This window comes from Budorcas taxicolor, chromosome X (assembly GCF_023091745.1).
Source record: "Budorcas taxicolor isolate Tak-1 chromosome X, Takin1.1, whole genome shotgun sequence".
NCBI classification, from domain to species: Eukaryota; Metazoa; Chordata; class Mammalia; order Artiodactyla; family Bovidae; genus Budorcas; species Budorcas taxicolor.
Window position 1 is genome coordinate 111,418,495 of NC_068935.1, and position 15,316 is coordinate 111,433,810.

Consider the following 15,316-nt stretch of genomic DNA (forward strand, 5'->3'; position numbering starts at 1 on the left):
CAGGTTTCAGTCCATGAGTCGCAAGAGTCAGACATGACTGAGTGAATAAACCACCATAAATAGAAACTGGTCTCCCTATTTTTCATATATTTGAATGTTCATAAAGCTATATGAGTATCTCATCAGGGAGATTTTCTGGGGAGAAAGTTTATCTTATAATTGTCTTTATTGATTGCTATGCCCTACAGAATTCTTTACAAGACATTGTCTACCTAGCATTTTTTGGACATTTTACATAATATTTATTATCATAAGCCCTGCTTTATCTTTTCCACACGCCTTAGTCCTTAGGTTATGATTCTCTGAATATGCCTGCTATGTAATTCAAGTGTCTCAATTGATTACCATGTAACTGTATCAAAAACAAGCTATGATTCTCCCTATGAAATTATTGTTTACTAATAGTGGGTATCATGCCAAGGAGCACAACACTTAACCTACTATCAAATGCTGATGCTACCAGATACAGCAACTAGTTGGGCTTTAAATTAAGCCAACTTCTCCCGCACAAACTGAATCATCTTTGTGCATATTACTGATAAAGAATCCAGGTATACCATTATTTTTGAAAAACATGATTGTTTATGGAGCTTTTTTATATTTAGAGACAGATACAAGTCATGGGCTTCCCAGGTGGCTCAGTGGTAAAGAATCTGCCTGCCAATGCCAGTGACAGGGGTTTGATCCCTGGGTTGTAAGATCCCCTGGAGAAGGAAATGGCAACCAACTCCAGTATTCTTGCCTGGGAAGTCCCATGGAGAGAGGAGCCTTGCAGGCTAGAGTCCATGGGATCACAAAAGAGCTGGACATGACTTAGCAACTAAACAACAGCAATAGGTCATACCTGTAGAGTTGTTGTTGTTCACTTGCTAGGTCTTGTCCAACTCTTTATGACTACATGGACTGCAGCACACCAGGCTTCCCTGTCCTTCACCATCTCCCAGAGCAAACTCGTGTCCATTGAGTCAGTGATGCCATCTAACCATCTCATCCTTTGTCGTCCTTTTCCCCTCCTGTCTTCAGTATTTCCCAGCATCAGGGTCTTTTCTACTGAGTCAGCTCTTCGCATAAGGTGACCAAAGTACTGGAGCTTCAACATCAGTTCTTCCAATGAATATTCAGGGTATACTTTCAGGGATCATTTCTATAGTTCATTACTAGAGAAGTTTCTCTTAATGTGTAGAGCACCAGTAGAGTAGACCTTTAAAAATATTAAAATAATATCTTTTGCTCTGTACTCAAGATTTCCAGTATTACAACTCCCAGGTTTCTCTATTATCAGTTCTACTTCCTTCTTCATTTATCAGTCCCTGTTCATTTTTTATCCAATTTACTCCTCACACACTTGACTAGTGCCTTAATAGTTCCCAGGAACGATTATACCTGCTGAGGATATAAAGGAAAATCTCTTTGATTCATGCTATGTCAGTGCTACAGGAAAATAAAGAATGGGAGGGGAAGAGATGACACTGATAGTTTCCAGGAAATCAGAACTGATTCACTATTTGGTTATATGAGAGAAGGTCTTTTTATATCTAGGAAGTTGCTTTCTAATAGTAGTCAAATAAAACATTTTAATATTATTTTCTTAAGTTCTTAGTTTCCTTACATCTTCATTGTTCTTTGCTTTGTATTATTCAAGTTGTTCACTTAAAAATATGCTACTCCTCCAGGAATCTGTTTTGGGGTATGTTTTCCAAATAAATATTTTATTTTTGTATTAAGAACAACGTTTTAAAGATTTTTTTAATGAATTATCCTCTAATTTCTCATCTGTAATGACACTTCTAAAGTTTCCTCTTTGTATTAAAGTTATCAAATTATTTAGCCTGTCTTTATTCCTTCTCCAGTAGTTTGGAATACATATACTATTGATTTTATTTTAATGGGACCCTTAATTACTATCTTAAATACCTTGTACACAGTATCCACCAATAATAAATATTTCTGTGCACCTCTCTAACAATGATATAGCAGAACCACTAGAATCATTTAACTCTGAATTTACTTCCCATCTTCCATATTATTGTTGTACCTCATTTCATATTCCCCTAAATTATCAGTGTCATTGCCACTGTGCTGTTGAAATTGTTATTTATTTAAATTTGCCACCACTATTTTACCCATTCCTGTGATACTTTTTCCTTTTTCGTATATTTCTTTTGCTTCTGCTCTTTCACTGAGTGTGACTAGCAAGTGCTCTCAGATTTTATATGAGTAAAAATACCTTTTTGCCCCTTAAGTGTTGAGAAATAGCCTAGCTCAGCATATAATTATGCTCAGAGAGTTATTTTTTACAACCCTGAAAAATGTTATTCTACTTTCTTCTGAAATGTCTTGCTGTCAAGAAATCTGCTGCCAAATCATTATTTCTTTTCGGTTTTCTTTGGTATGTTTTCATTTTCTCTTTGTCTTTGATGCTTTGCAGTTTTAGTCTATTTTTCTATGTATAATTTGCTTTCATTTATACTTTGTCACCTGGCGTATAAATAAGAACAGAAAGATTATTTCTCTTTTTGGTGATTTCGAAAAGTTTTGTAGAGAGATTTTCTTTCTCCCAATCTCTCCATTCATTCCTAGGAGAACCTTTATTAGATCTATGAAGAATCTCCCCATCCTGTATTCTGATTCTTGATTTCTCTTTAATATTTTCTATATTTCTATTATTTCTTGGGTTCTGGGTAATTTTCTAAAATCTGTCTTCCAGTTCTCAAATTCTCTCTTCAACTGCCTAGGGCATAACTTAATCTTTGATATATAAATATATTCATCTCTATCTGTATACACATCTATCTCTATGTGTGTGTGTGTATATTTTTTTCCAAGGGCCATATTTTCCATTTCTCAAGGTTTTACTTACTCATTTGGCAAATCTTCTTTTCTGCCATCTTCAGCTTTTGTGTAATTATCTCTGTTTCTTCCTTGAAATGATTTAAGCAATATATTTGGTTGAGAAATCTCAACTTAATGAGTATTAAGCATGAAACAGTTTTGTTTGTCCAATAACTAAAACCAACAAGGTTAAACTCCATTTAGGCCTATAGTTGGCTTTTTAAACAGCATTTCAGTCTGATAGCATCTGTTTTCATTTACTTTTAGTTATTAAAATTTAGTCTGATAAATTTTGATCTCATACTTTATTAAAATCTTCCACCAATTTAATCTTGTGGGTTCAGTAATTTATACACAGGTGAAGTGAGAAAAAAAAATGAGCTTATGGTTCCTTTATCTCAATTTCTGGAAAATAATCTTCTAATTTTGGTATATGGGAGGATATGGAAAGAAAAATGCACCCTTTATCTGATCTTCTTTTCTTGGCTGGGTGCAATTGCTATTAACATTTTGTTAACACCCACACACATCTGTGATGATGTGTCTGTTTTCACCAGACTCTATAGGGTATCACTACTGATCTGGCTTGTTCTCTATAGTCTTGTGTTCTGATGGAGAGCCCAGTTGGCCTTGTTCCTATGAACTTTGAACCTGAAAAAATATTTCCTGAGCATACATGATAACCTTGGAGACTTCAACAGGAATTTCAGGCTGACTATTGCCAGTAGCCTTATAACACAGTGAAAGTTAAACCCTTATTACTCAGGGTTTTGTGATATCCTGGAGTCTTACCCACCAAGTCCCAAACCAGCCTGTGGGCACCAGCAGGTCCCATATTGCATAACTCTTAGGAATGAGGAATGTGAAAGAGTTGTCCTTGATTCCTTTTTGTCCATACCAGCAGTTCAATAGGGCATACATGTCAGCCATTCCCTTCTGAATATTCACACACACTTGAAGAACAGTGCTCTTTTATATCTTGTGAAGGAAAGGGATCAGATGAGTTTCCTCTAAACATCCTCATAAAAAGGCAAAAAAGAATTGCCTAACTTTTCAAATTCACCTCTTTTTTTGTTCCCATGGTCCCTGCCCATTAGAGAGAGGCCTCTCTCTCTCTAATGAGAGCTTGTAGAAACATCTAGCAAAAGTTTTGTGAACACGAAATGTTCTTAAGTATGAATTCTGGTTGTTAGTCTCAAGAAAAGTAGATCCTACTGACAAATTTTATCACCAAGCTAAACTTATTAAATGTAAAATTCTTTGAATGAATCTCTTATCTCTTATCACAATGGATGGATTCTACTATTTGTTACAACTATTAACTCCCTCTAAAATAGTGAGTTTTATCATGTGATTTGTAATTTTGTGTTTGTGAGCTCATCTATAGTAGGAATTGTAGTTTACTGGAAGTTCCTTCTGTGCTAGGCTATTGGAGAATCCTTAAAAGTCTTCTGTTTGTCTCTACCACACTCTGAGAGATGTTATGTTCTATCCTCATGTGTGATATAAACTTGGGTTTCACTTTCTTATGTGTGAATACTTATTTTCCAATCAAAATCCAAAGGATTCTCAGCTTTCTTGCTAATTTCTTACACTCCAATGGATGGGGATTTTTTAGTTCTTGTTTCCAGGATAGGTGACAACCAGCTTTATGCTTTTCATCTCTCTGGAATGCATGAGACCATTACGTCTTTTCCCATAGGAAATTTGTTTTGAATACCCTAGCTCTTATGTTCTGATATGGCAGTATTTTTGTTAAGCTTAGTTTCCCAATATTTACTGTTTATACTACCTGAGGACTTTTCATACTTCTTTTATAAATCAGCTATGAATTTGAAATACGTTTTAAAAACTGTTTCTAGAGGAGCTTGGTGGGCTACAGTCCATGGGCTCCCAGAGTCAGACACAAGTGAAGCAAGTTAGCACACACGCATCATTTTAATATGACCAAAGCAGGTTTTGAGAAGGGATTACCAAATCAGCTCCATTTACCATTTTTAATGGACATCTCTTTTTTCTCTTGTACTTTTTTCAAAGCCACTTTGAATTTGGTGATTTCAAAGTAATGTTAAGTTCCAAACTGTTAAGCTTAACAATTATTCTAAGTGGCTTTTAGCTCCAATTCAGGCTGCAAGACTATATTTTATTTTGCAGAGGTGACCTGTAAAGTCAGTACATTCAGCTTCTCCAGCTGTGTCCTTCAGATGCATTCAGGACACAAGAGGCCATCTATCCTGATGGTTAAATCAGCAAGGTAGTTCATTACCTCAATCTGCAACAAAGTTAATAAGACACATTACCAATCGCATCTCCTTATCTTCAAAGCTCTAAAGTACACTTGGGTATTTAAGGGGATATTTATATTTTCCCACTGGGATATTTGCCCAGAAGGAAGAAAGCCTGTAGTCCAGCAGGAGCTGGGAATGACCCAGATTTAAGATTTCTATCACTTTTTAAAGCAAAATACTTAATTTCACTTCCTGTGATAAACTGTACATGAATTACCAGGCAAGAATTGGTAGGCTGACAAAGCAGTTTAGACTGATCCTTTTCATCAGTTACAGAGAGACAGTGTTCTCCATCATTTTCAAGGGCTGAGAGAAAAAGTGAAAATATGGAAAATCTGATAGAATTTTTCATTTCTCTTAGGATAAAATGTCCTTCTTACGCTTTATTTTTGATGATGGCAAAGGGGTAGCAGGGCAGGTGGTAGTGATTGCAGTGGTAGATTTATACACTTATCCAGTATTTACAATATCAAGGCTAATGGAAAATGACTGTTAAAATATTCTTTTTCTCTAATGCATCTTCCTACTTTTTAACAGCAGACATAACCTTAATCCAGAAAATGGTCTTTATTATCTATCTGCTTAAAAAGGGTTTTATCACACACATGTGGATGCCTCAACAATATACTACTCAAATTTGTTTGTTTTGAGGGTTATAGAAAGTGGTAAGCTGTAATATATTGTTTACTAGGGCTTACTTTTTGCCCAGTGTTTTTGTGTCTGGGCCTCATCCATAAGGTTATCCTTGAAGTTTTCATTTTCACTTCTATATTATCTGTGTAAGTATGATACATGAAACAACAGACTGGTTCCAAATAGGAAAAGGAGTATGTCAAGGCTGTATATTGTCACCCTGCTTATTTAACTTGTACGCAGAGTACATCATGAGAAGCGCTGGGAAGGAAGAAGCACAAGCCGGAATCAAGATTGCCAAGAGAAATATCAATAACCTCAGATACGCAGATGACACCACCCTTATGGCAGAAAGTGAAGAAGAACTAAAGAGCCTGTTAATGAAAGTGAAAGAAGAGAGTGAAAAAGTTGGCTTAAAGCTCAACATTCAGAAAACTAAGATCATGGCATCAGGTCCCATCACTTCATGGGAAATAGATGGGGAAACAGTGGAAACAGTGTCAGACTTTATTTTGGGGGGGGCTCCAAAATCACTGCAAATGGTGGCTGCAGCCATGAAATTAAAAGATGCTTACTCCTTGGAAGGAAAGTTATGACCAACTTAGATAGCATATACAAAAGCAGAGACATCACTTTGTCAACAAAGGTCCGTCTAGTCAAGGCTATGGTTTTTCCAGTGGTCATGTATGGATGTGAGAGTTGGACTGTGAAGAAAGCTGAGTGCCAAAGAGTTGATGCTTTTGAACTGTGGTGTTAGAGAACACTCTTGAGAGTCCCTTGGACTGCAAGGAGATTGAACCAGTCCATTCCAAAGGAGATCAGTCCTGGGTGTTCATTGGAAGGAATGATGCTAAAGCTGAAACTACATACTTTGACCATCTCATGGGAAGAGTTGACTCATTGGAAAAGACCCTGATGCTGGGAGAGATTGGGGGCAGGAGGAGAAGGGGACAACAGAGGAGGAGATGGCTGGATGGCATCACCGACTCGATGGACATGAATTTGAGTAAACTCTGGAAGTTGGTGATGGACAGGGAGGCCTGGCGTGCTGCAATTCATGGGGTCACAAAGAGTTGGACACAACTGAGTGACTGAACTGAACTGAAGTATGATATGGTATATGTATACATTTTTTTGTCACTGGACATTAAGGCTCTTTTCCTCATTTTTAAATTTTGTTTATTACAAAAAGTACTGAAGTGGGTGTTCTTGTAACCTTGTTTGTTTTCCATGCAAACCAGTTTCCCTAAAGATGTGTATCAAAAAGTGGAGTTGTTGAGTTGCTACGTATGTGAATATTTACCTTACTGGGAATGAAAAATTGTTTTCCAAAATGGCCATTCTACTATACACACCCACCACCAATAAATCCAAATGTGTGTTAATCTCCTCTCACAATTGAAATGGTCAAATTAAGCATTTGTGTTAATCAAAATAATAAATATTTCATTGTAATACTGATATATACAGTCTCCTGGTTACTAATGAGTCTGAACATATTTATAAATATTTATCATACACATGTATCTTTTTCTTTCCAATACTGGTTTAGGATTTTATTTCATATTTCTATTAGGTTATTTGTTCATCTTTTAACTGACGTGGAATTCCTTTTGTATTCTTACTCATCTATTACTAATTTTGCAATTGTTTTCTTCAAGTTGAGACTGTTTTTCAATTTTTTCCTCATGTCTTGATGAACAGAAAGTTTTAATTCTAGTGTTAGTAAGTTTATTTATCTCTTTCTGTCATAGATACACTTCCCCATCACAAGGTCAAAAAATATTCTATATTTTCTGGTAGCAGTCTTAAAATTTTGCTTTTTCATATATGACTCTTTTTGAATATTAATTATTTTTTTTACTGTATATCAAGTCATTTAAAAATACTTATATCCTTGAGATAGTTTGCTTTCATGTTTCTACTAATATACCATTAGGAAATAATTTGAAATAAGGATGGTTGTGATGGACCCTTCATGATGATGGTCACCACATGTATATAATAGCAAACAAAACTAAAAGTAGTCTACCTTTACAGTAAGTGCTGATTTTTAAGGAAACCAAACTACAGTCGCTTAAGTAAAATAGTGAATTTTTATTTAGACTCTATCTTCTTAGTAGTATGGAAAAGATTATAACATACAATGTTAAAAAAGACACTATAGTTAAATCTGTACTTTAACTCTCTAGGTGTTTATATATGATACAATTTAGAGGAGGTCAGAGAAAAGTGGTAGTAGCTGATGTGCTGCGATGTTAGGTTTATATGTGCAATTTTATGCATGCTCTTATTTTTGTATTTCCCAGTCTATAATGTTGATGATTTTTTTATTTAAAAAAGTATATCACTGAATCTTGAATTTATTCATGTAATAAAATTTTTCTTTAATGATTTATAATTATAAATGTATTAGATGCTCAAAATGACTAGCTGCATTTTCAATGATCTACTGCAAAGGAGAGATGAAAGGTGTAAAATATGTTTTATTTTTAGAAGTTTTAAAAATGGAAATACCAGAGTCACACTTTCACTTTGCTATCAAAATATTTCATCCATGATCTTCATTTGTTTCACAGGAAGTTTGGGCATGTTGGCATGAGTTATTGTCATACTTAGAAAAGGCAAATAAGTGGCTAAATGAAGTAGAATTGAAACTTAAGACTACTGAAAATATTCCTGGTGGAGCTGAGGAAATCTCCGAGGTGCTCAGTGTAAGTAGTGAATTAATATAATTATGATAATTGATATGCATTATTGAAAGATGTCAAGAACCAAATAGGAAATAAACTCAAAGAAAACCACACAAAGATTAGAGTTGCTATGCCTTCCCCAGCCCTAGCACTTGGGAGGGAACCTTTGATTCTACTATGAACCTTCCAGTCTAAAGGTTTCAAAGAAGATTTAAATAACCTCTTACAAAGGACATTTGCCTTTTGCTATATCACTAAGTTCTATGTTGACATTTTGTTTTACCTATTTAAATCTACTACAGACCTGCAGATACAGTTTGAATGCACAATTTTGCTCCATTGGAATAGAGCTAAACAGGATGATAATGTAAAACATTTCCAGCTTAACAACTGCCATCACTGAATTGGAGCATATTTTTACATTATTTAAAAATCACAAATTTATAACTTTCAGAATGTTTCAAGGTATGAAATAGGTATGCTTTGTTATTGGAAATATATCTTTAAAATATTCATACCTTTTAGGTATATATAGAATGTTAGTACATTTTCAGATTTTCCTTTGGAGATCTTTAAGAAGTAAAATTTAAAGGAGTTTGCATGTATAAGCTTTGACTTATGAGAATTTCTGACATTCATTCATGTCCTATCCATTTTATTGTGCTTTTGGATAATCCTTTATATGTAATGAATATGTAGTTTTAGTCTATTAATACATACTGTGTATAGAGCCATTTGTAGTGCAGCCCCTTTGTAAACCCGCTAAAACAAGGTACATAAATAAAATTTTAAGAAAATGTAAAAAGTTTTTGACTGAATAGAATTGGAATCCTATACATTGCAGCATAAACCTGGGCATGATTATATCCAACTTCATTTTCTCAAGAGAATTATAAAACTTTGAGGTATCAAAAAACAACGAGACAGGACCATGTCTCAAACACTACAGACAGACTATGTCCCTGTCTTATTCAGAGATGTTCAATGACCAAACATTGATTGTGAAGCATCTTCCAAAAGAGATGAGACAAAATTGCAAACTTACACGTTAGTAAAAGAATCACGGCCAGAACAAAGGATGTGATCATGCACTTATCATACTAAATCAACAGATAGAAGCACCTCATCCTTGTTCTTATTGCCTCCCAGTCCAAAGATGGCTACTTTACCTCTAAGCCATGTATGTGGAAAAGTGTGAAGGGCAAAGGGATTTATTCAAAAGATATTGTGACTTTTTTTAATGTGGGAAGGGAAATTCTGCTCTTGAATGTCTATATTGTCAGAATCATGTCACTTGGCTGTCACTAACTGTGAGAGAAGTTGGGAAATTGAGTGTCTTATCCTCCAGGTTTTAGAGTAGAGTTTCAGAGAAGCAGGTGGACATGAATCACTTCTTATGTACCCTATTCCATAGTTCTGCCACAAGCCCTTGAAAATTCACATGGAGCAGCATCATAGTTTTAAAGTAACAATGATCTTTCAGGTTTGTTATCCCAGTTGAATATTGGTTTAGGTTGCTTTTAACTTAATTATATGCAAATCAGAAGATACTGAGCATTTTGAATTAATTCAGTGAATTTAGAAAAAGAAGAGATGTAGTAATTATTGCAAATTTATTTCAGTCACTTGAAAATTTGATGCAACATTCAGAGGATAACCCAAATCAGATTCGCATATTGGCACAGACCCTAACAGATGGCGGAGTCATGGATGAACTGATCAATGAAGAACTCGAGACATTTAATTCTCGTTGGAGAGAACTACATGAAGAGGTATGGCAGGTGAAGTGAAAAAAAGAAAAAATCTCAAAATTAATTTGCATAAATGTCTAGCAAATACCTTCATGCCTCTTAGGCAAAATGAGGAATACTTTAAATATTAGTTCAGCTTCCTGGTTGTAGAAACTTTTAAGTGCTAGACATGGCTGAAATAGTTACATGTGTGTTATATCAATTTATCTTACAAAACCTTTGTAAACTGTGGATTTTAATAGGAATCTTGAAAGAGACCAAGTATAGTAACATGCTCAGATCTTCAAATGAGTAAATAGTTAATCTGGTGTTCAAAATCATATCTTATCTGACCACAGTTCTTTTTGCCTCTGCAAGATTAACCAATGTGTATAGGCATCATCACACATCTATTTCTCTCTCGCTCTTCAAACATGTGCACACATGGTTGTTATGTCCATATGTAATCTGTTAATAATATAGGTGATTTTATTAGTCCCCAAGGTATGGGATATTGTTTATTCCCAAATAATATGAGTTTTTATTTATATATAACAGAGGGCTTTTCATATTTAAAATTAATGCACATGGTATGAGTTTTTCCAAGTCAAAATTGAAAAAATAATAACATATTTCTCTGAATTAAACAATGTTTTGCATACACTCTCCTAAACCAGGAATGGATTATTTGTCAAGAAGGAAAAAACACCTCATAATGAGGTTTAGTTTCATATCCAATTGCTAAGTGCATTTATAATTTGTGAGATGCTGTTTGAAGGTTTGATAATAAGAGAAAGTTCCTCTGTTTCACTACTTATAGACATTGATTAATTAAGCAAAAGTATATTGATTTTTTAGTGTGTTCTAAGATATAAAAATAAAACAATATCCTTATAGGATGCAAAATGTTGCATAAAAAGTGATTACAGCGCATTAGAGGACATAGAAAAGGACACAGATATATGTGGGTCAGCATTGGAAGGTATTGGGGGTAGCTTTCCTGGAGAAGATTGGTTGTAAGCTACATTTTTTAATTAGAATAGGAGACAGCCAAATAGGCAGTTGTAGGAGGGCAATTACAGACAGGTGGCCATGAGCACATACAGAAAACTGGAAATATTTGGTTGTACTAGAACACACAGTGCAAACGGGGGTGTGGCTGAAGGTGAGCCTGAATAAGCAGGCATCAGTGAAGTTGCTCAGGGAGCTCTATGCTTCACAAAAAGTCTGGTCTACAACCATGCACTTAACCATGCACGGAGGGAACCACTGAAGGGTTTAATATATGAGAGGGAAGGAGAAGAGAGGTGCCATCCTCATATTACATAACTTCTGCAAAGACTATGGAGAGTGGAGTGGAGGTTAAGAGATAGGGAGACCGTAGGCAGAGAGACCAAGTAAGAAGTGATATTTTAGCTCAGTTGAAGGCAAGGCCAATGGTGACAGGTAGAAAGAAAATGCAAAATCCAGGAAAGTATCTAGGTTTCTTCTGATTTAGGTGATGGATTATCTGGTGTTTTTCAGAAAGAACTTTGAGAAAGTAAGGAAAAAAACTAGTTTGAAGGTAAAAGATCATATGTCATTTTTTTTCCCCCATTGAGCCAAGTATGCATGCTTCAGTTTGATAGTAACAAGAAGCAAACCCTGAGTTGAGACCTTAGGTGCTGGCAGTTTATTTGGGAGGTGATACCAAGAAAGGCAAGTGAGCACATGGGGAGAATGGAGAATGAAAGTTTGGAAGGCTGATATAGGATGCTTTTATGAGTGAGTTTCCACTGTGAGTTACTGGGCTCAGTCCCACTGGGAGCTTTAAAGAAATCATGTAGCAAACCAGTGTCACAGAGCACACTTAGAATTGTCCCACTGGGCTAATGGAAACTGGAACATTTATTCACCCATTTTCCTCCCTTTGTGTTGGAGGGTTGCCCTTCGGTGCATAAAATCCCAGTACTTCTGGGCTGCCTAGAGCCATAAAATTGAGAAATACGGGAGTTTAAGGTGGGAATCTAGCAGTGTGTGCATGTACTGGTCACCAAATCTTCAAGTGAACTCACAGATCTGAGGTTAGCGTGTTATATGGCAAAACAGCAACAAAATCTGTTGCAGTACTTATGGAGTACCCAGGTGGGGATTTTCCCTAATCCATAAAAGAGAGATGCATAGTACTGAAGTTAAAGAGAGTGATTTAAACAAGTTACAAAGATGGGGAATTTTTCAGGCTACATACTGATTAAAACTATAGAGTTCAGGAGATCACCCCAGATAAGCCAAGATTAAAAAAAACACAACAACATAGAATTTTGGAGTTACATCCCACATCAAATTTTCAGCTGAGGAAACAGTGTTTACAGAGGAAGAAAAAAATGATCAAAGAGTTAAGAGGAGACACAAGTTAAAACCGGGGGTGTCTCATGTGTTTGTCAGCCATTTGTATGTCTTCTTTGGAGAAATGTCTATTTAGGTCTCCTGCCCACTTTTTGACTGGATAGTTTGTTTTCTGGTATTGAGCTTCATGAGATGTCTGTATGTTTTAGAGATTAATCTTTTGTCATTTGTTTCCTTTTCCAATGTTTTCTCCCATTCTGAGGGTTGTCTTTTTGTCTTGTTTATGGTTTCCTTTGATGTCCCATAGCTTTTAAGTTTAATTGGGTTTCATTTGTTAATATTTGTTTTATTTTCATTACTCTACGGATAGCTCAAAAAGATTCTAGTGCAATTTATGTCAAAGTGTTTACCTGTGTTTTCCTTTAAGCATTTTATAATGTCTGGCCTTACATTCAGGTCTTTAATCCATTTTGAGTTAATTTTTGTGTATGGTATTAGGGAGTATTCTCTGAATCTTTAAAAGCCGTAATTTTCCTTTTTTTTTTTTTTTTTTTGGCTAAAGAAAGGCAGTTTTTTTTTTCCCTGTTAATAAACAAAGTGCTCTTTCATTTGAAGATGAGCCTTAGCCTATTTTCTTCTCAATTAAAATGCCTATGTCAGAGTTTTGTGGGTTTTTTTTTTTATTGCCTACCTAATGTTTCTTAGAACTGCAATTATGCAGAGCAAAGGTAATATTCAGTTGCCTGTTAAATCAATCAAACAGCCAGAGTTTTTATTGCCTATGAATATTTAAAAGAGATATGCTAGATCCTATTCCTAATTTCAGAGTGTGACTTTGCATTCAAATAAGTAATAAATTATCCCCATTCCTTGAAAAGGCATCTTTCACTCTTCATAATCATATGGCACTACATTTTCAACTCACAGTAATGATTTAAGAAATGGTTAGCAAACCAGGACACTTCCAAAAATGGTACCAAGTAATCCAATTTTTCCCATTTATTACAGAGTAACCAAGCTACAGAAGGGACTTCCCTTGTAGCTCAGTTAGTAAAGAATCTGCCTGCAATGCAGGAGAGAACCAGATTTGATTCTTGGGTCGAAAAGATCCTCTGGAGTAGGAAATGGCAACCCACTCCAGTATTCTTGCCTGGAGCATCCCATGGACAGATGAACCTGGCAGGCTACAGTCCATGGGGTCACAAGAGTTGGACATGACTTAGCGACTAAACCACTACCACCAAGCTACAGATGTGTTATCAATATAGCAAAATGTATTATATGATAATAGCAGTAGTAGTAGAATTGTTACAAAGGCTCAGGCACTGCTCTAAATGTCTGGCATGCATTTTCTCACGTGTTATCTCAATAACCTATATTTAGGTTAACCTATAAAGTCTTCTATATTTACATTTTATAGAAATGGAAAGGGTATCAAAGACTACAACACTGTTATGCTTAGACCCAACTCTTTACTCTTAGAACCCAGACACATGACTGGTTGACCATACTAACTTCAATCTCAGTGAACTTTTCCTTATATTAAAAATAAAAGCTGCTTGGTAAGAAGTAAATATTGCAAATAACTGGTTTTCTAATTCTTAGGAAATCGTACATTATGAGTTTAAAAATATTAAGGATGATTAATTTAAAATATTTGAGTATGAAATATTAAAAGCAAACATATTCAGAAGTCCAAAGCCTTTACCAGTTCTCTTGATTAGTGATTATTTCATCTTTCTTATATATTGTTAACATCTCCATTTCTAATCTTCTTAAAGTCATCTATAAGCTTTTCACCTATCATTAAATAGCAGACACTAAAAGAGAAGAAGCAAAATCTCAATTGGTCATTTCTGCTTTAGTAGTAATGCTGAAGATAGGCAGCATGAGGGTCTCATTAATTGCTCCAGTAATTATGACTTTGAATTGGTCATTCAGTGTCACATCTTCCTTAGCAGCGGTAGAGAAGAATAGACAAACATTGATTGAAGGAAAACTATGAAGTAACCCAGGGGAGTAAGTGACTCTATATTAGTCATGAGGTCAAAATTATTATTGGAAAGCCATTTGTCTAATAGAAGAATGTGCTTTATGATTTTGTCAATATGTTTACTTCTTAGAAAATATCAATGTATAATAATATAAATAGTAAAAGTCATCATTTATTGAGGGCACATTTATGTCAGTCCTTGTGGTGTGCAGTTATGAATGGTATTAAACTTAATCCCCACATTATTTTTATGAGGTAGATTTGATTAACTCCACATGCCTTGAGAAAAGACTGACTTCCATTCCCAAGGATGAGACAGATTCAGTTTTCTAAAATGCCCTGTGCAAAACATCAAGATGCTGGGAAATTTCAAATAACTATACTTTTAAATGTTTTCTCTCTTGCTGGGAAGTATAAGTAAACCTTTAAAGGCCAGGATGACCCAGAGAGATGTTATGGGGAGGGAGGTGGGAGGAGGGTTCATATTTGGGAACGCATGTACACCCGTGGTGGATTCATGTTAATGTATGGCAAAACCAATACAGTATTGTAAAGTAAAATAAAGTAAAAATAAATAAATAAATTAAAAAATCCAGTAAATAAATAAATAAATAAAGGAAGGCCAGGATAAAACAAAATAAAAATAAACCATCAGATGAAACTAGTCCTGCTAGTACAACTATGAGCACTGACCCTTGCATTGCCTCAGTGCTGAAAGCTAAAACTAGACACCCAGATTTTGGTCAAAAGTTAAGCCATCTGATACAGTAGAAATCAGAGCCTCAGGCTCAAGCACATGGAGGGGAGGTGAACAGAGATTCT

The 15,316-nt window shown here is 35.3% G+C and overlaps 1 protein-coding gene and 1 pseudogene across 1 annotated transcript in view; both read left to right on the top strand.

Moving 5' to 3' along the window:
• Positions 1 to 15,316, top strand: part of DMD (dystrophin) — a 2,235,978-nt gene that overhangs the window by 821,653 nt on the left and 1,399,009 nt on the right. Inside the window, exons 28-29 of the mRNA XM_052663429.1 lie at positions 8,333 to 8,467; positions 10,069 to 10,218. Coding sequence (XP_052519389.1) covers positions 8,333 to 8,467; positions 10,069 to 10,218 — 285 coding nt within the window. The remainder of the gene's footprint in view (positions 1 to 8,332; positions 8,468 to 10,068; positions 10,219 to 15,316) is intronic.
• LOC128070698 (uncharacterized) lies at positions 1,120 to 1,236 on the top strand (annotated as a pseudogene).